At 40.4% G+C, this 23,197-nt stretch overlaps 1 protein-coding gene across 1 annotated transcript in view; it reads right to left on the bottom strand.

Annotated features, from left to right (window-relative positions):
* Positions 1-2,544: 2,544 nt before the first annotated feature.
* Positions 2,545-23,197, bottom strand: part of LOC100707506 (cadherin-4) — a 237,707-nt gene continuing 217,054 nt past the window's right edge. Inside the window, exons 11-17 of the mRNA XM_003438813.5 lie at positions 21,079-21,335; positions 14,534-14,676; positions 9,939-10,178; positions 8,491-8,727; positions 7,270-7,409; positions 7,022-7,186; positions 2,545-4,464 (exon numbers count right to left, since the gene is read on the bottom strand). Coding sequence (XP_003438861.2) covers positions 4,258-4,464; positions 7,022-7,186; positions 7,270-7,409; positions 8,491-8,727; positions 9,939-10,178; positions 14,534-14,676; positions 21,079-21,335 — 1,389 coding nt within the window. The 3' untranslated portion in view covers positions 2,545-4,257. The remainder of the gene's footprint in view (positions 4,465-7,021; positions 7,187-7,269; positions 7,410-8,490; positions 8,728-9,938; positions 10,179-14,533; positions 14,677-21,078; positions 21,336-23,197) is intronic.

Raw genomic sequence — 23,197 nt, 5'->3', positions numbered from 1 at the left:
CCACATTAGCACTTTAAAAACAAGATGAGTGTGAGGAAAGGCGACGCTTGCAGGAATCAGCGGGTGACAAAGAAAAGACAAGAGGCAGTGTTCTTACAAGGAGGGGAAATTTTATTTATAACACATGGTGCTGACAGGGAATCTCCAGCTCAGCGTCTATATTACAAGGTTGATCTGCAAGGCTGCGCATGTACTGTACGGTATTCGGAAACCAAGATTGCAGTGGCACTATAAACACACGCTTGAAACAACAGACTCGTTCCCTTTTGTTTTTTTTGGTTGTTGTTTTTTTTCTTCATTTTTTTTTTTACAAAATGGTACAAACAACAATACAAAATATTTGTGCTGTTGACAATTTACAAAAGAAGTCTTTTGACTCAATAACTGTGCAATTTTTTTTCTGTTTTTTTCTTTAATCTCCTCCATTTGAAACTATGTGACTATGGTACACCAGAATGCCTTCTGGACTGCAGCGCCTGTCATGCGGGCTGCAACACTTTTTGAAATGTAGTATGGTTACTGTAATAGAACTCATCTGCCCATTATAAAAAAGACACATGCAAAAAGCTCCAATTGTACAGTTACAGTTTGGCTAACTTTGTCTCTTTAGCTTCAAGCAAATACTACATTATGTACACTTGGACTTGAATAGCATCAGGATAACTCTTATGAAACACTGCTGCTCATCTTTGTGTTTCTAGCCTTTGCAGGACAATAGTTTGGCTTCTGTCGGAGCGTCCCGTCACGCATGTGTCCACGGTCAGGCAGTGTCCAGAGTAAGATTAAATGTCCCTTAACCAAAACAGAAATCAGGATCTGACTACATCAGTGCAATATTTCTCTCTTCCTTCAATCTTGTTTGTTAATGCTTTCCCTCCATTTAATAGAGGGACAAGACAAGTGGACCAGGTATGTAACAATTAATGGCCAAAGCCCCTTTATTTCCCCAAATAAATTGCATTTTAATGGGGAGCCAAGTCTGATGCAATCCACTGATATATTTGCTGCTGTGTAACTGTGAGTCATTGATAACATTCAGTATTGTAATGTCATTGCGTTATCTAAACAACGCGGTTCTAAAGGTCAGTTAGGTTGTCTAAAGTGGGGCCTCGTGTTCCGTCTGGCCCTGAATCTGGTCTGAATGTCCAATAAGAAAGTACGAGCAGTCTGTGAAGCATGTCTTTATTCTACGAACACTGGATGGCCATCAGCAAAGTCGCAGCTTTACTGCTGGATTAAAACAACGCTGAACGGGCTCATATATTATAGAACACTCACGTATATACAGTAAGGCCTAGAGGAGTGAGTGTGTGCTAGTATAGACTGTACAAGTTGGTTTTAAGTGGAGCCTTTTTGCTAAAAATGAAGCAAAAGTTGAACAGCGACACGAGTATGGCTGTAAGCTCTTACAGAATCCTACAGATTCTTTTAAATGCACATGGCTTTTTGTGAAATATAGTTTGCCAGGTATTTGTTTTAAACAAAACTACGGTGAAAGGAAATGCAAAGACCGCACAGAAACAGATAAATCATGTCATCAAATGTATAAAAATGTTCCGTATATACAACACTTATGTCAGAAATAATCACAAATAGCAGAAAGTAACAGCTGTGTTTATTTTGTGTAGATATTCTGGAGGGTGAGGAGCAGTCGGATAGATAAGAGCTTATCCAGCTGTAAGCTGGGGGAACCACTCTGTTTCTCATGTCTGAGCTGAGCTGCGCTGAACATCGCCACTTTCTGGCTTTACAATCCAAGGTTTGACCTACAACTACCTAATTTTAAAGAGATTGTTACCCTGTTCGCCTTATTAATTACACTTATAGATGCTGCTTTCCCTGTTCATAGTTGAAAATGAACGTTTTAACTTCTGTTCAATTTGCATAAAAAATACATTTATCTCATCACAAGTCAACTTCTGTACATCCACTCTGAGAGCATACTTACTTTTTCCATGTCATCACTTTTCACGTTTATACTTATACTGTATTTTTAATTCGTTTAAACCGAGCAGGTGAAGAACAACTGAAAAGCAGCAGCAAGAAGGGGGAAAAAAAGAGTAAGAGTCCCGGATCCTTCTTGTCATATCATGTGAATGTGACTGTTACTGATATTTCCACGAAGCAGTCATTATAATCATAATTTATAGACGATCTGGTCAGTTCACATGGAGCTCAAACGAGCCACCACTGAGAAGCGTTTTAATGGGCACTTGGAAGATAAGGAACGATTAAACCTTTCTATCTGTAGCCAGCGTCTGGTCCCTCTGTGAAATGTTTTGGGTATTTAAATAACATAAAACAGAGACTAAAGCCCCCCCCCCCCCCCCCCCCCCCCAAGTTCTCTTTACACTGCCCTGAAATATGATTACAAAAACCCACGGGTAGCGCTGCTTTTTCATTAAGTCACAACAAAAACTGCCTTTCAAAATGTCTGTCTCATAGAAAAACGTTATTACTGAAGCTTTAGTTTAGCTTTTTCTGTTTTGATAAAGTGCAGAATTTCTTATACTTTCCCTTCTACTAACTTCTCTTTAAAACCTCTTGAACTCAAAGCCAAAAATTTTAGGAGAAAATTTCAGATGAATGAAACGCTGCCTGAAAAGAGACAGATTGTGAAGGCACTAAGTCCCTGGCTGAGGCTCAATTCCCACAGTTTCTCTGACAGGGACCAGCACCAGAGTTTGTATATTAAAAGTTTGTTGAGAAACAACAGTGAGTCAACAGACGGATAATGAAAAAAAGGGAGACAGACTCAGAATGGGGCCTGGACAAGATAACTGTTCTGTAAGTAATGCTATCAGAGCTATTTAAAGTTATCTGGTAGTTTCTTTTCCTTCATTAAATCTACATTTAATATAGTTTTACTGCATGATAACTGGTGCCATGTTAATACCTTTGGATGCAAATATCTTGCATCTAAGTGACGAAACGTTTCTCCCACTGAAAACGTCCAGATGAAAAGAATCAACCTTTTGGGATTTGGATGCAAATAAACGCGCAGACTTAAAGTTATCTTAAAGGCAGAATCATGTTAAATACCTTCATTTTCCTAAATAACCCTCACCTGTACATACATAGTTAAACATTACAGAGGTAACACGTGTGACTTGTCAATCTTCAAATTTAGTAACAAGCCGTATCGAGTTTTCGCTGCAAACGCAGGGAGCTCAAAACAAACACAGCTGCTATTGAAGCCACGATAAACAAAGACACATAATGCATTTCTTCTCTAAGACAGTCCTGTTATGTATTTCTGTGATTTAATTCATCACATTCAAGTTGGCTGTGATCCAGGAGCACAGATATGCCTGACTTGAAAAGTTAATGATTTGTCCATAAGTTACAGACACACTGTAGGCCTATGTACAGTACGTCTAGCATAAAGCGCCCTCGTTGGCCAGTCACCACTCCTCTGAAACCAGTACTGAGATCTCCCGCAGCTACCAAAGCCCTGCACGACGGGAGAAATGACAAGGGAGGTGTGAATTAAAGGGTCAGGGGGTCATATGGGGGCGTGTAAGCCCAGAGAATGGCAACCAATCCTGAGTTAGCGGGAGTCTGCTAAAATACGCACCACTGAAGGCACTTTTTTAAACAACAGTGCTTCTGTTCTAAGTAATTCAAGTTCAAGAAAGAATAAACCAAGGCCCTTCGTGCAGGAAGGACTTTCATATCGATGTTCTTGTTCTCCTTTTCTTTCCCTTTGTTTGCCTCAGACAAAGCAAGCAGCTCAACCTAAAGCTTCTTCAGAGAGTCGGGCGGGGGCTGACAGCGAGGGAAAAGCGATGACCCTTTGGGAATAAGGAACAGCTTGAATCGAAGAGGGGTGAGGACATATAAAAAACGTAAATAAAAATACACAAACATAGGTAAAAAATGAAAATCTGACAAAAGGAACTTAAACCTAAATCTAGCATATAACATTCAAATGGAACAAAAGCACAACAATCTGAAAATTAATGAGAAGTCTGAAAAATCAGAGCTTCCATTTCAGTCACAGACAGGCTTAGAGCAGGAGACGGTTGAGAAGAGCACCCGAAACTGACTCATGGCGCTGGTCCTCTGTGGTGGGCAATTTGATTGGTTGGTTGGTCAGTCCGTTGGTCAGTGTGTACATGTCCTTGTTATCTTGTGTTCAATAAGGATGTAATAGCCCCTTGTTTTAGGGGTCAGAGCATGGCAGGCCAGCTGACGGGACAAGGATGTGTGTTTGCGTGTGTGTGTATATGTGTGTACGTGTGTGACTGGGCAAATTTAATCATCATCCCCTCCTCCGTACATGTCAGCCAGCTTCTTAAATCGGGGGCCCCAGTCATTGAGGTAGTCATAGTCCTGGTCTCCTGTGCTGGAGGAGTTGAGGGAGCTGACAGAGCCAGCGGTGGAGCCGCTACCCTCGTAGTCAAACACCAGCAAGGAGTCGTATGGAGGAGCTGTGGGATCGTTGTCTGCTGCTCTCAGTCCCTGAAGAAGACGGGAAAGCAGAGAAGTCAGCTGTTAAACTGTTGCAGTACTTTATGTGATTTGTATGTTGAGCAATATTCCTCAAAGCCATTAAACTCAGCTTTGCATCAAACTGACATTTAATGTAAATCATGCCCTCATTTATAGCATATTTGTGTATATACTGTAGCATTGTATAACTAAAATAATGTCAGCTTGGTCAAGGTGCTGTGAATCTTACCTGTTGTATACATGGGGATCTTTAATCTACCCATACTTAACATTGTACAAAATCATCTTTATGTTTCAGTCAAACTATCAAACATTACGGAGATTTATGCATTCATATAGTTTTTATACCTCTACATGTACATGTGAAGCTACTAGAAGAACCTGATTGCTGCAGGTTTTACCTAAAAGCAGCTGAGTAGCATTGTGGTAGTGTCACCTTTGAAGCAGCAGAACAGAGTCCCCAGACACTGTGTGGATTAACAATCAGATGCTGGGGAACCCGAACATGAATGGATGGAGTTATCAGAAGCCAGGATGACAGACATGCAGGAAAGCTCCACCAGAGGGCAAGAAAGCAGAAAAGCCATCAACATGTGTGCCCTCCCAGTCATCAGAAATGTAGTACATAGGAGGCACGATCCAAGATGAAACACAACACAGAGGCTGTGATAATGGCAACACAAGCACCAGATTCATACACAGCACCAAAGGTGCAGAGATGCCTCTGGCAAAGTCCTGCACATTAGTGCAAGCTCGGCCAGTTTAAAGGACCATCTTTGCTGCACACTGATTAGATACACTGAGGACAACAGAGGTAATACCCTGCAAAGCTTAACTTGGCGAAGAACAACCAGATTCTAAATAACAAGTACGCAGACAAGAGTCAGAGGGAAGCTGTGATAGATGTGGCAACCAAAGCTGAGAGTTAAGTCTTAGAGCATCCACAACATATATTATAATAGACCAGTTTGACCTTTGTTTTGCATCGTTCTGTTTGGTTTAAGATCGTGTAAATCACAGTGCACAGAAAACCACAATAAAAATGTATTCTTAAAGGTTATGCTCAGAAAAACGGCACAAGAAGTGAAAAGAACTTATCTTAAAGAATTACTAGTTATTTTAGAGGTATGTATCATAGCAAGCTAATTTAAAAAAAAACTTTTACAGGACGCACAGAAGGCTTTTGGTAAATATCACTGGTTGCAGAAAGTATGCTGCATCCTAAAGGACTTATCTCACCCTGCCCATCAGCTGTTTGAATGTCTGCCCTCAGGCAAACTTTCCAGGTCCATCAAAGCACGCACTACATGATTAAGAAACAGTTTTTAAAAAAAATCCCAGATCCATCATCTCACTGAACTCTGCTCTGAAATCACACACCATAAATCAGTAACAGGCCAATTCTATCAATGCCTGCTGCAATTCTATCTACTAATTATACACAATCGTCTTAGACAAGTGCAATATTAAAACTACGGTGGCCACTTTTGACTCTCTTAAAAATATCTGAACATCGGGAACCGTGTATCTTTTATATATACCTAATAAGTTCCATTTCTAGGTAGTGTGCAGAGTTGTGTTTTTTTTTTCTACACAGTGACAATATAGAAATTGTGAGTGTATATGGTTGGTGTGGTACTTTGCTTCTCAATAACAGGCCAAAAGTTACTGAGCCTCAGCCACAACATTATCAATATTAACAATGACAGGCGAACAAGTGAAGTTTCTCATGCCCTTACATGTCATACTGTTTACACAGCACGATTGGCACCTACACAACCTCAGACAGGTGATTTCATTGCAGTGATTGATCCGTGAATACAAATACAAAACTCAGGAGCTCTTTGTTTCAATGTGCGATCATCCCTTTTCATCAATACTTTGACACAGTTTCATAAATAAGATATGACGGGGTCTTCATGTTATCTGGCAAGGCTCGATTCTTTGCTCGCTTCCAAGAATGATAAATTGGGGCCATCGACCTGAAGGTTAGCTAGGTGAAAAGAATGGACTTCATCCATTTCAGTCACATAATGAGAGAGACTATGGATAGAAACCTAAAAAGCTTCAACTGGTCTGGGCACAGTGCATGGCAGAAACACCATGTGTTTGCTGTGTTTGTGTTTAACCAGACTGCTGAAGCGAGCTCAGGTGAGTGCATGTGTGAAAGAGAGAGAGTGAGAGAGAGTCAAGGCTGGATGGATCAAAGCTGAACAGCTGCCAACACCTCTCGAGTGTGAACGTGTTGTCACAAGTCTGTCAATCAGCATTTTCTCGCATCAGTGTTCCAACGCTGGAGTTGTGTGTGTGGACAGTGCTCATTTGTACGTGTGTGCGTAAATTAACCCGGCACGGCGAGAGTAGCTGTAACATAAAACAAAACTTGTCGTTCCCATCACCCTGGTGGAGTTTTACATTTTGAACAACATTCAGAAATAAGTAATCATGTTAGGTGTCAGATTGATGGAAAGTGAAAGTGAGTGGGACATCTTATAGTGGGAACAAACAATCTAATAACAGTGGAGCCATTGTGAATGCAAAAGATAATGTGTGCTTTTAAATCTACCTCATGGATGAAGTCCCCAATGTCTCCGGGATGGGGAACAACAGGTCTGATTGGATACTGGGACTCTGGGATGATCGGACGCTCATCCACCCTGCGGACACCAGGCGGCTTGCTGATGATGTGCTCCAAGGAGTCGGGCTGCTGCAGCTGGCTTAAGTCATAGTCCTGCAGAGAAGTCTAAGTAAGGTGCGGTCCGAAACAGAACGCGTATTTGTGTATTTGAGCCAGTGCATCTCTCAGGATCTCACCTGGTCCTCTTCTCCTCCTCCCTCTTCATCATACTTGAGGATGTTGTCCCTGACATCATCTTCAGGGTCAATGAGCAGTTGCTTTGTCTGCCTCTCCTTCTCTCTGCGCTTAATCCACACCACAAACAACAGCACCATGCCTGCAACGATACACACATGAATGTGAAAAAAACCCCTATGGTATGTTGCAACAACCTCTAAAAAACAAACTAAAAGCAGACAATCAGATAAGTAAGTAGTAAGGTTGCATATAAGCACAGATAAAGTGCAGATGCTAAACATGTATAGCGTTTAATACGTTTAGCACGTTTGTATAGGACTTGGCAACATTTAATTAAATGTCGGTTTTACTAATGCGTCCTGAGGAAGCTGTTCCCCATTTGTCTTGAGGGATAAAAGACTGTCAAGAATAAACAACCTAAGTTTATGTTAACATGACAAACTGCAAAGTACAATGACATAGCTATGCCAACACAAAACCACTTAGGGAGCCCGTTGGTGGATGAATGGGCCCAGCAGGCAGATGGCTGCTACTCATAATTTATTTCCTCCAAACAGTCCCTTTAACCACAGCCACTATGACCTTTCCCTACTTAATCATACGGCTAACGTTTCAGTAATATGAATCATGACGCACAATTTTTCTTTGTTATTGCGTTTTATTTCTTATCCTTAAGTTTTTATTATCTTTGTAGTCTTATCTATCTATGTATATATTTATGGTTATTTCTGTGTGATCTTGTGCTTGTATATGTCATCACCGCAAAAGCTTGGTGTGCTGTACTTGAGTAAATAACAAGAAAACAGATTCAATTAGAATTCTGGGTTGATATGAGTTATAAGATAATAGAAGATTCTAAATAATCTAAATTTTTAAAACATTTGGAGAAAAAAAAAACTTACAGTTGAAATGATCTATTGGGATGCCATACACAGTGTGAACACAGCACAGCAACAAAGTAAGGCAAGACTGATACTAGCATTTTTTCAGGAAAAGAACACAAAAACATCTCATCCAGAGATGCTGGAGAGGATTCAAGCACTCCAGGCATTTATCCATTATACAAACTGGTGCTCATGTTATTGTATTGTTAAATATTTTATGTCTGTGCCATGTACTACACTTTTTTGAGGAATCTAATCACAGACAATTTTTCTACAGCAAATGTGTGGGTACGTGATATGTTTGAGAGCATCGCTGAATGAATAGCAAAAACTCACTGAGTAGTATGATGATGCAGATGAGGATGGAGATGATGGCTCCAGTTCCGAGGCCAGCAGCTGCCACGGCCCCGAGGGTGGTGCAATCTCCGTTTTCATCGCAGGGACACACCTTAACTTTGATGACTGACCTGTTGGACAATGGAGGGTTCCCGGAGTCTGACACGATTACAGGGACTTCATACATTCCAGGCTCTAAATATATTTGATACCGCAGACTCAAACGGGCAAAATCACCTGTGAAGAGAAAGGAGACATTACTAACAATCACATTTCATTTTTCAAAAGGATTGGTTTTTTTCCTGGGTTACAAATAGTTAAATGACTGTAATTTACATGTTATATATGCCACAAAAAAAACATTTAATTACAGATATTACAGATAAAAAAGATTAAAAAAAACTACTGCAGCCATTTAGTGAAACTTGCAAACAAAAATATAGTGTAAAAGGCAAAAAGACAAACTGAGAAATTCAAATGAGCATGTGAATAGTGAATACTTGGTACGACCACCTTTATTTTGCAACACAGTCTGAACTCTTAGGCCAGCTGTCTTGTAATATCTTTAAGTAATCTTCAGAAATAGTTCTCCAGGCTTTCTGAAGGACACTGAAAGCTCTTCTTTATATGTTGACTATCTTTTGTTCTGTTTTCTGTCAAGATGATCCAACACTGCTTCAATAATGTTGAGGTCTGGGCTCTGGGGAGGCCTTTGTGTATTTTCTTTATCCAGATATCCTTTTACTGCATTGGCAGTGTGTTTGAGATCAATGTCATGCTGAAAAATGAAGCTGCTGCCAATCAGATGCTTTCCATTCCATAAGAACCATTGCTACTAATTTTAGTCCAATTCTTGGGTAATTTGGTTTCTTGGCAGCCACCCTTCTACTGAAACCATTCCTGACGAGGATTTAATCAAAGATGAATCAACCAAAAGGCTAGATGCATCTCTCAGGTCCTGTGTCAGGTCTTTGCTAGATCTTTTCCTATTTCTTAAGGACATGACCTATCACTTTTTCTTTTGCCCTCCTTTTGTTCAGTTTCCTCAAATTTTCTAAGGACACAACTGCACAGCACGCTGGTATATGCCAAGTTTTTTGCTGAAATCTCTTTGAGAATCACTTCGTTGGTAGAAAAATACTATTTTATCCCTGTCACACTGTGCTATGTGACATTTTTCATTAGTTCAACTAAAGAAATTTGAACAAATTAAACAAATTTGTGCGACAGGCTGCTAGTAACAAAGTACTTAACGATGTAATAAGTATGGCTCCTTGGAAGCAAAATAAAAAGAAATGATAAGCTACTCAAGACTTTTGCACAGTAATGTACATGAACGTGCACATGGTTAAGAAAAGCGTAAGATTTTTGATGCATGGTCAGAAGCATAAACATTAAAAAAAGCAATTTTAAAATTTGATCATTTGTCTTCAGTGGTAACTCCTTACCGCTGATTCTAGAAATTGTCCAGTTACGTCGGATGGTGGTGGGAAACGTGGGCAACTCGAAGACAAAAGGTCCAGCGTTGGGGTCTGTGTCGGCATCACCGGCAGTGATGTTGACACCGTTGATGCTCCTGTACGTCCTTTCACAGATCTGAGACTCTTTGGGTATGAGTGCTGGGGGGTTGTCATTAATATCTATCAGATAGATCTGCAGTGTGCCTGTGCCGCTGGCTGCAGGAGAGCCTTAGAGCAGAAAGAGAGAAGAAAAAAAAATAATATCATGACAGGAGGAAAACATGACAAGAGAAGATGTGTGCAGTGAAAGGGACGATTGAAGGGGAAGAGAGAGATGTCGAAGGCTGGCAAAAGTCAGGGAAATAATGAAAGAAGACGAAAAAGAGAGATACAAAAAAGGAACGAGAAGAGGTGATTGGAGCATTGTTCATTCACAATGACGATGAAAAGGTAGGAATACTGTGGAGCTGCAGGAGAATTTCTACACTTGACAGAAACACTTCTGACAGTTGTGCTTTCCAGTTCTTCTTTTAGTCTTACAGCAAAATCAAACCCATCACAGTCGATCCAGATGGCGGCACAGCGCATCCAATCTTCTGGAGCGAGTCTAGGTACAATAATGATGACTGTAACACAGCTAAACAAGTCTTTGTCTATGTGTATTACACTGTTATACGAGAGTCATTTACGATTTTGGACATAAAGGCACTTTTGTTTGAAATATTAACAGTACAGTGCTTTAAAACAACTAATGGGACATTGTCATTGCACATTGACAGTCCTTCACTGTCACATAGACAATCAGTTAAATACTTGAAAATAAACACAGTATACACTTGTGTTTATGTATTAAAAGTAAATCTCCATAGAACGTATGCAGGGAACATTTAGGATGTAAAAAAAGGTGTTGTTGCAAACTAAAAGCAGTGCTGCATCATTTTTAAAGTGAGATCAAGTTGTACTAAGAGTCTAGGTGTCAATGACTGCACTGGACTGGCTCATTTACCATTTTTAGTTAGCAATCACGTTTTAAAATCTGCAGCTATTGCCTATTAGCAAGGTAACAAAATTGTGACATTAAACGCTCTAAACTTTACACCAATGTTGTTCTGACTGTTTTGTAAATCTGTGGAAATTGTCGAGGCAACTTGGTGTGATACTGATGTAGGCATGCCATTGTAAGTGCTGCTTCAACTACAATAGTGTCAGCCTTGGAGTGCAATAACATGCACTGGTGCACACAGACATGCTCACACTTCATCTACAGGCGCAATCTAGAAGCTTTTGCATTGACCGAACACAGCAACAGACCATCAGCAACTGCATTATGGAGAATTGGGAATAAGAAATAGACACTTTAAACAATCAGGGAGGGAGATAGCTGAGCAAAGAGATGAATGCGTGAATGCGTATGTGCAGCAGGAAAATGTGGCAGAGAAACATCTTAAAAAAGGGTGCTTAGCGGTATGAAGCTCAGCGTTGTTTATTGAGTGTGTGTCAGTGGGTGACGGCCCTTAGCTTTCCCCAATTAGGAGTCATTTCCCTGTCATGCCCCACTGGCCCAGTCATCACATGGAATCAAGCGACCCCAGGGCTCATCTCTGGCATGAGATAAGGGCAATGTAATTTACAAAGATTTATGCAAAGCTTACAGATCTGCCAATTAAATGTGGCAACAGAGCAAGACGTTTGCCACAAGAAGGGTGAGACACGGCTGAAGACAACGGTCTGGAGTGAGCCTGTTATCAGTTCGCGCTCTGTTTGACTGGTAACACTATGGTTTTTCGATTGCTTCATTAATATCAAGTGATTAATAAAGACATCAAGACGTCACTGATGAATGTATACGTTTTAGTATCTAGAGACATCGGATAACCGACCTAATATTTCTGCCATAACTGGACAACAGGCGTAAAAGGGAAAACAATATAGACAATATAGATGCTCAGCTCACACACAGTTTTGCACAGTTAAAAATTAAACCAATGGGGGAAGTGCCTTAAACATGCATTCTATCTGAAGGCCACTATAAACACATTTTTACTGAGTTTAAGGGCTCTGTTACTAATTTTGGTTCACAATGACTAAAAAATATGTTTATTTTGTACATCTTGGTGATGCAATGGAGTATGAAATGACACGCTGACTTGCCAATCACGAGACATTAGCCAATGAGCTTTTTATAGCCAGTTCTGCCCTTCTTTGCCACATCTGTTTTTTTGCAACTAAGATGGAAACACCCATCTCGAGGCTTTACAACAGGACTTAAGAAACCAGAGATTAATGTCATGGTAACGACATCTTTCATCTATTGTTCATGTTGTCTATAGAAACATATTTTAGGAAATTTAATTTTAACAATAAAAAATATAAAAAATTCAATAATAATGCAATTAGTGCCTCTACAGGCTGTAATCTAGTAAAAACTCAAAACATTGGATTCCTTTAACTCTGACGACTCGTTAATTAACAGGTAAACTTCTATAATATCCAAGTTATTATTCATCATTCAAAAGCCACATCCTTTAGGAAGCCATACAGGCTATAAAATCACTTGAGTTTTTAAATTTTATACAACAGCTTCTAAAAGCTTTAAATACATTTCCCAGCCTTTCAGTGGATCACTTGATTTGACCGACACTAATTAAACATTTTTATTATTAGTGTCTGTTTTCATGCTATAAGCATCCAGACAGTAATTATACATCTCTTTGTATTAACTGCTGTGTATGTGTTTCCAGTTTTTTGTACTTTAAAAGCCAGTCTAGGGACAGGCATTGCAAATTAGCATAGGCCCTGTGTGTGGCATGGTTCATGTTACATACTTGTCCCTATACAAATACACAATAAACAGTTAATGCAGACTGTTAAATGCAATTTGTACACATGTAGATGCTCTACCAGGAATACATGTGGTTCATGAATGCAGTACTGCAAACACAGGCTTTCAAATGCACACACACACACACACACACACACACACACACACACACACACACACACACACACAGAGGCTTACCAGTTCTGCTGGTTTGTTAATCCTAGCCATGTATGGGGGACATGTGGAAGCAGCTTGCCACAGCTGATAGGAGAATTATGTGGGTTTTAACCAGCTAAATAAATAATTATGTTTGTGTAAATTCCTCAAAAGGATTTGTATTAACTCCTTTTTTTGATGGCGGATGAGAGATGCGAGGCATGGTGAAAAGACTCGTAGTAAGCCTACCATATGCTCTTTGAAGAACGCATAAATATAAACAATACCATAGGTGTGTTAAGAGGAAAATGAGCCAAAAGGTTCTGAAATGGTCAGATTTCATCGAGGGGGTGTAATAAGTGTACTTCTCACCATGCTGTCACCACCTCTTCATGTCCCATTCTACTATCCTTACTGTCTCATAGTACTTCTTACCATAATCCCTCTTATGTTGTGACGGCTGGCACTCAGGCAAGACCCACACAGACACACAAACATGCATACACATGAAAAAAACCCTGCTGGTTTCTTTTGTTCTGGCCACAGTCCCAATATCAGGCAGACCTAGCAGAAACACGCCTGTCGAAACGGTGTACTTTACAAAGGTGAGGTGAGCAAAACCCCCCAAATAATAGGAAACAGGTAACATATCATGATTATAAAGAAGGTTTGGAATTAAAAAGCAGGAAAAAAAACAGGAAAGTCCAAACAACAGGAGCATGTAAACCTATAATCCTGCTGCGTCTCCATGCATCAACACAGCAGGTTACATATTTTGCTGTTTGACATTGTCAGTCATCACAAATACATGTACACACACACATGCACGCGCTCACCAAATTTCGTTTCAAACAAGTGGCTTCACACATGCTAACACCTATAAACACAGCAATGTTTCAAAGCCAGCTCAACTTAAGATAAATGCACCAGTGCGCTGCACGTCACTGATAAGGCAATTTGGAAGGAAAATAGCATTTCCCGTTTTACTTAAGAAAACAAGAAACATTCACTTCCACTTGAGAAAAAGTTATTTGTTTGCTGTGATTGGGTTTGTGCTCTGTAATGCTTGAGTTTCAACTTTGAGGCAGAACAAATAATGTATGCTACATAAATTGTACAAAGCCCAAGGAGGAAGCAGGCTTGGACACAAGATAGAAGAGGCTCAACAGTTTAACCAGTTGTGCAAATCCTGGATTTTCACTGACTCTAACCCAGCTACATGCCTTTATAGTCTTCCAAATCCCCACGAAAGTCTCAGTTTTAATCAGTTGATATACTCAATATACGAAACACTAGCTTGTGTCTCAGAGTTCAATTACACTGTACAACTCTTGGCTCTGGATTACATCAAATGCTTATAAATAAAGTGGTAGCAAAGTACCTTCAAGAATACTGAATTTATACTGAGGTGTATGTTATACTGTAGAAAGTCCCAGCTCTGTCATCATGTGCCTAAACTATTGGACATCGGAGTCTTTATAGAATGAAAACTTGATAAAAAAAAATGTGGTAAAAGTGTAAAACAAATATGTAAGAAACAGCAAACTCTGATTTTAAATGAAAAATAGCAAACGTCACTAATGCAGCAGCTTAAAGAGTTTCTTACCATTGTCTGTTGCCAGAAATGTGGCTTCATATATGTTGTTTTTTACATAGACAGACTCCCGGTCGAGCATTGCTGTGGTTACTATCTGACCGTTGCTTCTATTGATGGACAGCCAGTCTGCTGGGTCGTTCAGCTTTGAATACCTAAAGACACACAAGGACAGATCGATGGAGACGTTAGCGTTTGGCGTTTCCCTGTTTACAAGCAATTAGAAATTTTCTCTTGCATCTGTGCATACCTAGATTGCCTCCGCGCACACACGGTCTAAAAATCACAACAGCTTGACCTTCACACAGTTTAATTCTTCAACGACTTCTTCTCCAGAGCGTGCAGCCTACAGTCAATTTCACCTCATTTTTTTTCCACTCCTGTGTACCAGCCATTGAAGTCAATTACCTTCCTAGTTAAGCACTGGCGCAACTGCCTGTGTGTGTGTGTGGGTGTGTGTTTTACCCGCCTGTTTTCTGAAAGTGTTTGCTTAAGCTTACACTGAGAGGTTTATATGCATATATGTTTCGATGCTTGCATGTTTGCAAATGTGCCTGTGTGTGCATATAGGGAATGTGTACAGTGTGGAGATGGGAGCATGGGATCTTGGTACTGACAGGAAAGTGGATGTGGTAGCAGGTGGCAGCAGTCCCCTGGGATAAAGCAGCAGAGAAGGAACAGGGGATCATCTCCAGGACTGAATGCCAATCTCACTCTGATCTCGCTGTTCTTGTTTTGCTGGCTTTTGTTTCCTTTGGCTTGTTTCACACATTCATTTTTATCTAAGCTCTCTCTACTCATGTCGCCTCACCTTAACTTGAGGTGCTATTGTGTTCATTCATTTTCGTAGCCCCGTCTGTATCTTCTCATCTGTGTCTCATTCATTCTCTGATACCGAGTTCATCAACAGAAACCTGTCTTGGTTCACGCTTACGCTATGAGACATCATCTGTAGACATGTGACACCTTGGCCTTGCGCACCTATGTTTCTACATCAATTCCATTTCATTTACTGAATGTGAGCCGGGGTGAAAAAGCCAACTTGTTATGTGACATACACTTCCAGCCTTTCAATCTATTCAAAATGAAATGGATCTGACCTTAACCCCGCTTTTATGTTTACTGAATTGTACTTTACTCAGCATTAGCGCACAGCTCACTTGTTTATTTGTGCTTGATTAAATACTGCATAGCATTTCTACTTACATGGAGGAGACTGAAAGCCTGAAGGGATGGGTGGCAATAAGTAGGGGGGCGAGGGGTGGACAGAGACTATAATCTCTATCCTGTAGTGATTGAGGTGGGATTTTCCCAGCAGGCACTGGGCATGATCCGAGGCAGAGCACAGTGCGGGGAAGGGAATCACAGAGATGACATTCCCACACTCTAGACAGATTCACACAGGCAAGCCAAGCCCACAGCCGCTAACAGGCAGACAGTGAAATCACCACCAGGACTACAGTGAGTCCATCACAGTGGGAGGGTGGGATAAAAGAGGGAGGAAAATGAGCAGGAATGTGTAGGAGAGGTGACATTCGGAAGTAGCAGCATGGCTGTATGATCTAATTTTAATGTCCTCATTAAGACCGACTTGATACCTACTGCTGTTCTGTGTCCAACTGCATTTCTATTGGCTTGACCATGCCAAACTGACAAATGCTCTCTGTCTGTGGAGTGGAGGGCAGACAAATGGGTGTACATTTTAATGAGAAGAGGAAAATTAAGGATGAGTTTTTCCAAATGCTAGAAACATCATGTTTGAAAAATAAAAACATATTTCTGAGCCTATTAAACAAACAGTTTTTGATCTGGGGAAATATTTTTCTTGATACCCTTTCATATCTGTCAATATGAAGATGAATTAAGCCAAATTTCTTCCCCTCCCTTCTGTCTCTGCGTTCTACTTTGCTTTCCTGGGCGTGGCTTTCATCCTGATCCATGGCTGGCACACCCTTGTCTCATCAGCTCACCTAACCAACTGCTTCTCCAACCACTCTCCGCCAGATTGTTCTGTCAGCTTCAGCAGTAAACTAACACTGGGCCAACTCTGATTTATTTCCTTGTGTATTTCTCTCTCGTGCTAACCAAGTCCTGTCTCTGCGCCTCAGATCTTCCTAATGTGCAAGCCAGCAACCAGTCAGCTACCTGCCAGCCATGCTGTGGCTTCTTCTGCCACACTCACCTGTCAGCCCACTCTCCACTGTCCTTCCCAGCTCTGTTCACCTCCCAGCTTTGCCTCCTGTCTGCCTTGGACTCAAGCCTCATCACACAAACTCTTTTTTTATAGTAAGCGCCTAAAAACTGCTCCAAAGTTTTGTGTTCAGCTTATAACAACTGGCACTGTGTAAAGTTTAATATTTCTACTAATGGGAATCTCTTAAGGTCACTAATTAACTATACACATTTTTTATCTGTACAAAAATCAGTGTTTTAAGCCCTGGAGTTTCTGCTATTTCTCTGGCAAACTATCAGTCAAAAAACATAAAACCAGAAATATAATTGCTGCTTTTACACTTCACTTTGTGTACAAAAAGATTTGGCATGTTAAGAGACTTGTTAATTATTTAACCTTAATTTTAGATGGTGCACAGACATGACAGTGGTGTCAATCTTTTTATCCAAAATTCAGCAGAAAAGATTAGAAATACATAAATAGTTTCTCTTCAATATGCCTGACAAATGAGCAGTCACAAATGAACTTTACTCAGAAATCTCAGAGGTCAGTATCTCAACATCTGGGTGAATAAAACCAATATTTTCAGCACAGCTCAATGCCAAAGCAAGAATTTTTGTTTTTCACTCGGATAACCGACCCTTTAAAATCAGGGACAGGGAAGGATTCAAATATGGAGAGCATAAATAAGTGTGTGCAAGACATTTTCTTCTTTTTTTGCCCTGCAAAATGACTACAGCACCTATTCGTCCCTGGGTACGTTCCACGATAACACGAGCGCACGTACGCCCTCTGATGATAAACGCCGTAACACAAAGGTTTGTTCACAAAGCAAAGTGCTCTATTCATTCCCACACTTCAATTAACTCTCTCCAACTCCAGTCACCGCAGATGAATTAAACCATATTTAACGCACAAAAAAACCTTCTGTATAAACAGTCTTTAGGGGGAAATTTCCAACACAATGACTCGACGTTTTGGTGGAATCATTAGTCGTGTTTTTGTATTTCAACAAAAAGTTAAGTGGAGAATATGGCTGGCTTCAAAATGTTGTTTTAACTTGCTGTAGTGCTGCCTATAGTAAACAACAGTGCTCTGGTCATCAGAGAGATACCAACGAGAGCACCCACAGTGGTTTTGTTTACAAGTCCCAACTGTAAACAACGTAACCGTGGGCAACTGGCTGTCACCATCGCTAACTTTTTAATGAAGTGCTATCCAATATTTTTGTCTTCTTGTAAAAGTAAACAGTTTTCTTTAGTACACTTCTGGAATATGGAATTTGGTTTCAATGTTATTCTGTGTGTGAAAGTTTTCCTATTCGTTCCTGCGCCTTATTTCCAATGCTTTCCGAAGCTCTCCTCTACCAGAAGGCTTCTCTCATTTGGGAGTTGCTAGGTGTGTGAGTACAGCTGGATGTATGATTAGGCCTGGCAGGTTAGTGATCTTAGCAAGCAGCAGGGAGAGGTATGACATTTATTTTTCAAACCCCCGACCCTGAGGATGAAAAATGCATGTCTCAAGCTTAGCCAAGGCGGTTTGGGTAATCACTTATGCCAGTGTCTCCAGTCCCATGTCTCGACCTTACTGGCTGGGTGTCTGACAGGTGATGCATGATGCCTCACTCCTCTTCCCTCTCCCCATCCCGCTCCTGTACACATTGCCTTTCCCCAAAGCCTACACTGTCAGTCTGTCCCTCCATTGATAAGCACCTGTCAACTTCAAACCTTGACCTGAAGTCGGCTCACCATGTTCAGCTCCTGTCCCCTTCCCTCCCTTTATAGTCCCTTAGGTCCTATTTCACTTTACTTTTGACTTTTAAGGCTCCCTCTAAATCTTCTCCATGTCTGACTTTTCTTAACGTATCCATTCAAAAAGACAGACAGCTTTTTGTCACACGCACCGACATGTGCAATATATTACATCTAACACAAAACCCGGTGTAATATCTAAACGTCTCTCCCATTAAAGGCATGCCAGTTGACTGTTTGACTGATGGCAAGGAAGTAGAATACTACGCAAAAGTCTTGAGCCACCCCTCGTTTGTTACATTTTTGCTAAAAAGAAAAATTGGAAATTGAAATGTGCAAACATAAATGGAAATACAGTGTTAAAGGCAAAAACAGAGTTTGTGAAATTCAAATGAGCTTGAGAGCGAGTATTTGGTATGACCACCTATTCCTTAACATAGTCAGAAACCTCTCAGGCAAGCTTTCTTTTCATTTTTTTAAAGTAGTCTTCAGGAATAGTTCTTGAGATTTCTTGAAGGTCATTCCAAAACCTTTCCTTGGACTTTCATACACAGAAAAAAGGTTACTTTAAACCCACTTAAAAAAAATTGTTACAGCTAAATCTATTAGTTTTAATCAGACAATAATTTAATTTAAAACTTTGACTTGAAGTAAATATTTACTTAAGGACTAATTGTTTCTGTTGATTTTTTTTATTGAGTCAAATAAACAAATCCCAATCCCAATTTTCCATTGCAACAATATAAAATTTCAGTTCAGCTAAATAAACCAGACATTCCGGTGGATAGCTTTTAAAACGTTTTTTTATTTAAACTGATTCTTTGCCAAGTTGTCTGTTATGTATGGACCCTGGTTCATCCCTTGAGTCAGGTACCTTTTTTATGGTTAACTGACTCATAGGTCACTGTGAATTGATAAAAAACAAAGAAAGAAAAATATTCCCCTGAAAATTGTAAGGCACAATGAGTGGATTGAAAATGAGTGAAAAAGCAACAAATGTCCAAAGAAAACCCAGAGAAGTACTGTTGCAAAACGCAAAAAATACAAGAAAATATAAAGAAATGAATGAGACTCTTGCACAGCACAGTATGTGCAGCAGTATCAGTTCTGTGTGATACAACTGAGAAAATGGCAAAAATGAAACCCTGAATTTAAAATTCTTCAAAAATAATGAAGACAACTGGTGTCCTTACGTAACGACTCGAGTAGATACCTTTTATGGAAAAGGTGTAAAGCAGTGGGATTGATAACGATCCTGTCCAGATGGAACCAAATGAATGAGGTGGAGGATTTGCCATCTCTACAGTCTTTGCTTTTCATGTGGCGAGAGCAGAGGAAGGAGATTTAGCCTGTGTTTATGTCAGTCGGACTGTGCCAGAACACAGCATGCTAGTAAAAGTGTTAACCTAAATCCAGGATGCACCGCAGTCTTGACAGGTCATGGAAAAAGAGAGTGGAGACCAATGAGTTAAATCCACAAAGAGTAGAAACTGATCTAGCGAGGAAGATAACAGAAAAAAAAGAAAGTGTGGGAGCGAGCAAGAGAGCGAGAGAAGGAGCCCAGCTGGTGACTTTGGAATCTTCCTAAATTATAATGTACACCCAATTTACTCTCATTTGCTGTGAAATTATCTGGGAAATTTGTTTAGATCTTTTCCCCGGAGAAATTGAAAGGAAGGAGCTGTTAAAGTGCAAGGTGGTTGGAAGGAGGTGGTCTTAATGTCACACCAAACATCCGTGTTATCAGCTTAATTGTGTACTCTTCTGTGCTAGTTATAAATCACGGTGCACTCACTGTAATCAGTACTGACATTGTGCATGCACAAATGGAAACATATGGGTTCTGCAGTTGTATGGATATAATCTAAATCCTTGTTCTCTCTTCATGTAGAATGCAGAGCAGATTGTTCTTAAACAACCCATCTAAGTTTGAAGGGTCATAGTGGAGCCACTGGTGCTGTCAAACTGACAGCGGGACTTAGAAAAGACCTGCTGGTCATTCAAAGGTTGGTTTACATTTAAAATCCAGAGAGGCTTAGCGCAGAGAAGAAACACTGCAGGTGGACATAATGCTGTGTCAGGTGTTTGGGCCTCAGCCAGCTGTTCTCTTTGCCGCCCCCACCTTGCTCCATCTCTTTTGTTCTCTCTCTTGTGTTGTGTGCATCTGTGTGTGTGTGTGTGTGTGTGTGTACCTGCCTGTATGTGCTCATGCAACCTACAGAATGCACACACATCTGATTACCCCAGAGGCTACTGCTCCCTATTAACCTTTTTACCCTCCTTACTCAGAGTTCTCTGCTGGCACATAAACTTCTCACAGTAAGATTTTGAGAGATGGGTAATGCCAAAATATAGTCCGCTTTTAGAACTTTGACCTCTGACCACAGACAGGGAACCGATCCGAGGCTTTTTAGCCCACTGCCAGCGCATATGGATGCATTTCTGCCAGGTTTGTGCTTACACAGCAGATAGCCACTCTACAAGCTAGAATTAATTAGACAATATAGCCAAACCACATGGAAAAGATGTTATCTAATTAGATTTAAAGGATATACAAGATCAAAATTAAACTAATGCCCTACTGAAATTTTCCATTCTGTGGACAGAACTGTCTCTCAGTACTCGCTCAGTACCTGATTATCTGCTGCATCTGAAGTCGGTCGGGATCTGACGCCGAGAACGTCGTCAGGCTGGTGCCAGCAGGGACACCTTCCTCAAAGCGGATGTGTTTTGGGTTTGTGGGGAAGTAAGGAGGTTCGTTTACATCCTGCACAGATATGGTGACCCCAGCCGTGGACTGGAGTGAGGACTGGATGCCAGTGGCCAGGTGGGCCTGGTTGGACACCACTACCGTCAGCATGAAGGCACGGTTCATCTCAAAGTCTACCGGCTGGACAAAGGAAAAAAAAAAAAAACAGAGTTACTTACATTTGAAAGGAGAGAAGGCTGAACACATTTGAAATAGTTTAAGCTTTTTGAAGCTGTTGGCCTTCATGTTGCTTGCTTCGTCTTCTCTTTCTATCTCCTTTGTGTGCAGGTTGCCCTTGTCTCTTCGCCTCAGTATTTGTTATTTTTCAGTCTTTCTCTCTATGAGGACATTCTGGACCAATTCTGGGTAAGATTACTGCTTTTCAAATACAATCTGTTAGGTTACAGTGTTACCTACAGCAGGGTAAAGGTAACACTTTAGAGTAGTTTTGCATTACCAATAATAAATACCCCTTTCAGCTTGCTCATGAGTATACATCCAGAGGGTGTCTGTAGCCCTCTGTACATTTACCACTGAGTGTATTGATTTTACTTCCCTGCACAGCGTCTTGATATTGGCAACATCTCTTCCACCACATGACCAGCAAGAAAGCTATTAATTTTCCTCAGACCAACGACTTTAACCAAAATACAAGCTAGCAGCTGAAAGACACCCGTTATGTCTCGAACAAATAATTTTCCAAAGACTTACACAATTTAAAGGCCATTCACTTTGCAATTGTGCTGGTTAACTTGACTTACAACCATAAGGTTGTAAGTCAAGTTAGAGGAGATTAGAGAAGGCTAATATGGACTATATTCTAGGCTATATTCCTGGTATGCAGCTACATGCAAGGAAGTCAGAAGGAGACGTAAACACTGCAAATGTGGTTGGGATTTTATTATTATTATTTTATTTTTTGCTTATTTACACTTTTTAAAGGGAAATGTGGTGACTTTTACTTGAAAAGTAATTAAATAACTGAAAAATGAATTCTTCATGCTACTTATTATAACGAAATAGTAAGCTGGGTACTCAAATGCATAACTGTAAAACTCATTACACCAACGCTGTTCTGGCTCACGGTCCTTTAAGAAAAGTACATTTTCTCTTGCTTTTTTCTCGAGGTTTCTTAAATTCTTGCCCTCAAACAAATCAAATGTCCAAGAATGAAGGAGACTGTATTATGTACTGGTGAGCATAAGCAATGAAAGAATATAACAGAGGTGACTAACCTCCTGTGTTCATAGCCTGCACAAGCACGTTAACGAAACACTGCAGGCTATAGAGTTAAAGCTAGAGAAAGTTTAAGTGATCTTTTATTATATAGTCTGATTATTGCTATTACAGTATCAACTGCATTAGTTCTTTTTCTGAAGAAATAATTTCCAAACATCATGCTTGGACTATAATCATTATACTGATTAGTGTAAAGATCCCTGTCAACATTTCTCTTTTCGCCTGTGCCTGGGGAATATGCATTAAACCTTGCTGATGAAAAGGGACATGATAAATGAACAGATGTCATGTCAAGTAGCCCCCTGATGAACAAAGACACACACAGACACGCAGACACAGTGCAGGGCTGATACTATTCGCCGTGTGTTGTCATTCCTTTTGAATTAAAGTGTGTATATGTGTACACTACAGGGGGTTTTGAGACCTGAGCTTAAACCAGAGTGACAGTTTTTTGCTCTCCTAATGAAGAATACACAATCGAGTTCAAATGACAGCAAGCAAGGAGATAAAAACAGAACAAGTATGCTGCTTGTAGTGTCCACTTGTACATTTCTAAACAGGCAGATGATAATTACTGCTCCAAAGCTGATGCTGATGTTAATGACTTTGAGCAGATCTGTATGTTGCATCAACTCACTGTTATCGGCGGACAGTCTGAGAGCACAGAGATAAAAAAACCCCCAAAATGAGCGCTTTCAGGAAGGTTGGTTGACAAGGCCACTGAAGAAGAGGTGTTTGTGCCGGTGCTACGGTTTGCCTGTGTA

Source organism: Oreochromis niloticus, linkage group LG20 (genome assembly GCF_001858045.2).
Source record: "Oreochromis niloticus isolate F11D_XX linkage group LG20, O_niloticus_UMD_NMBU, whole genome shotgun sequence".
In the NCBI taxonomy this organism is placed as follows: domain Eukaryota; kingdom Metazoa; phylum Chordata; class Actinopteri; order Cichliformes; family Cichlidae; genus Oreochromis; species Oreochromis niloticus.
Note: the sequence above shows the minus strand (reverse complement) of the source record. Positions and strands in the feature narration are given on the sequence as shown.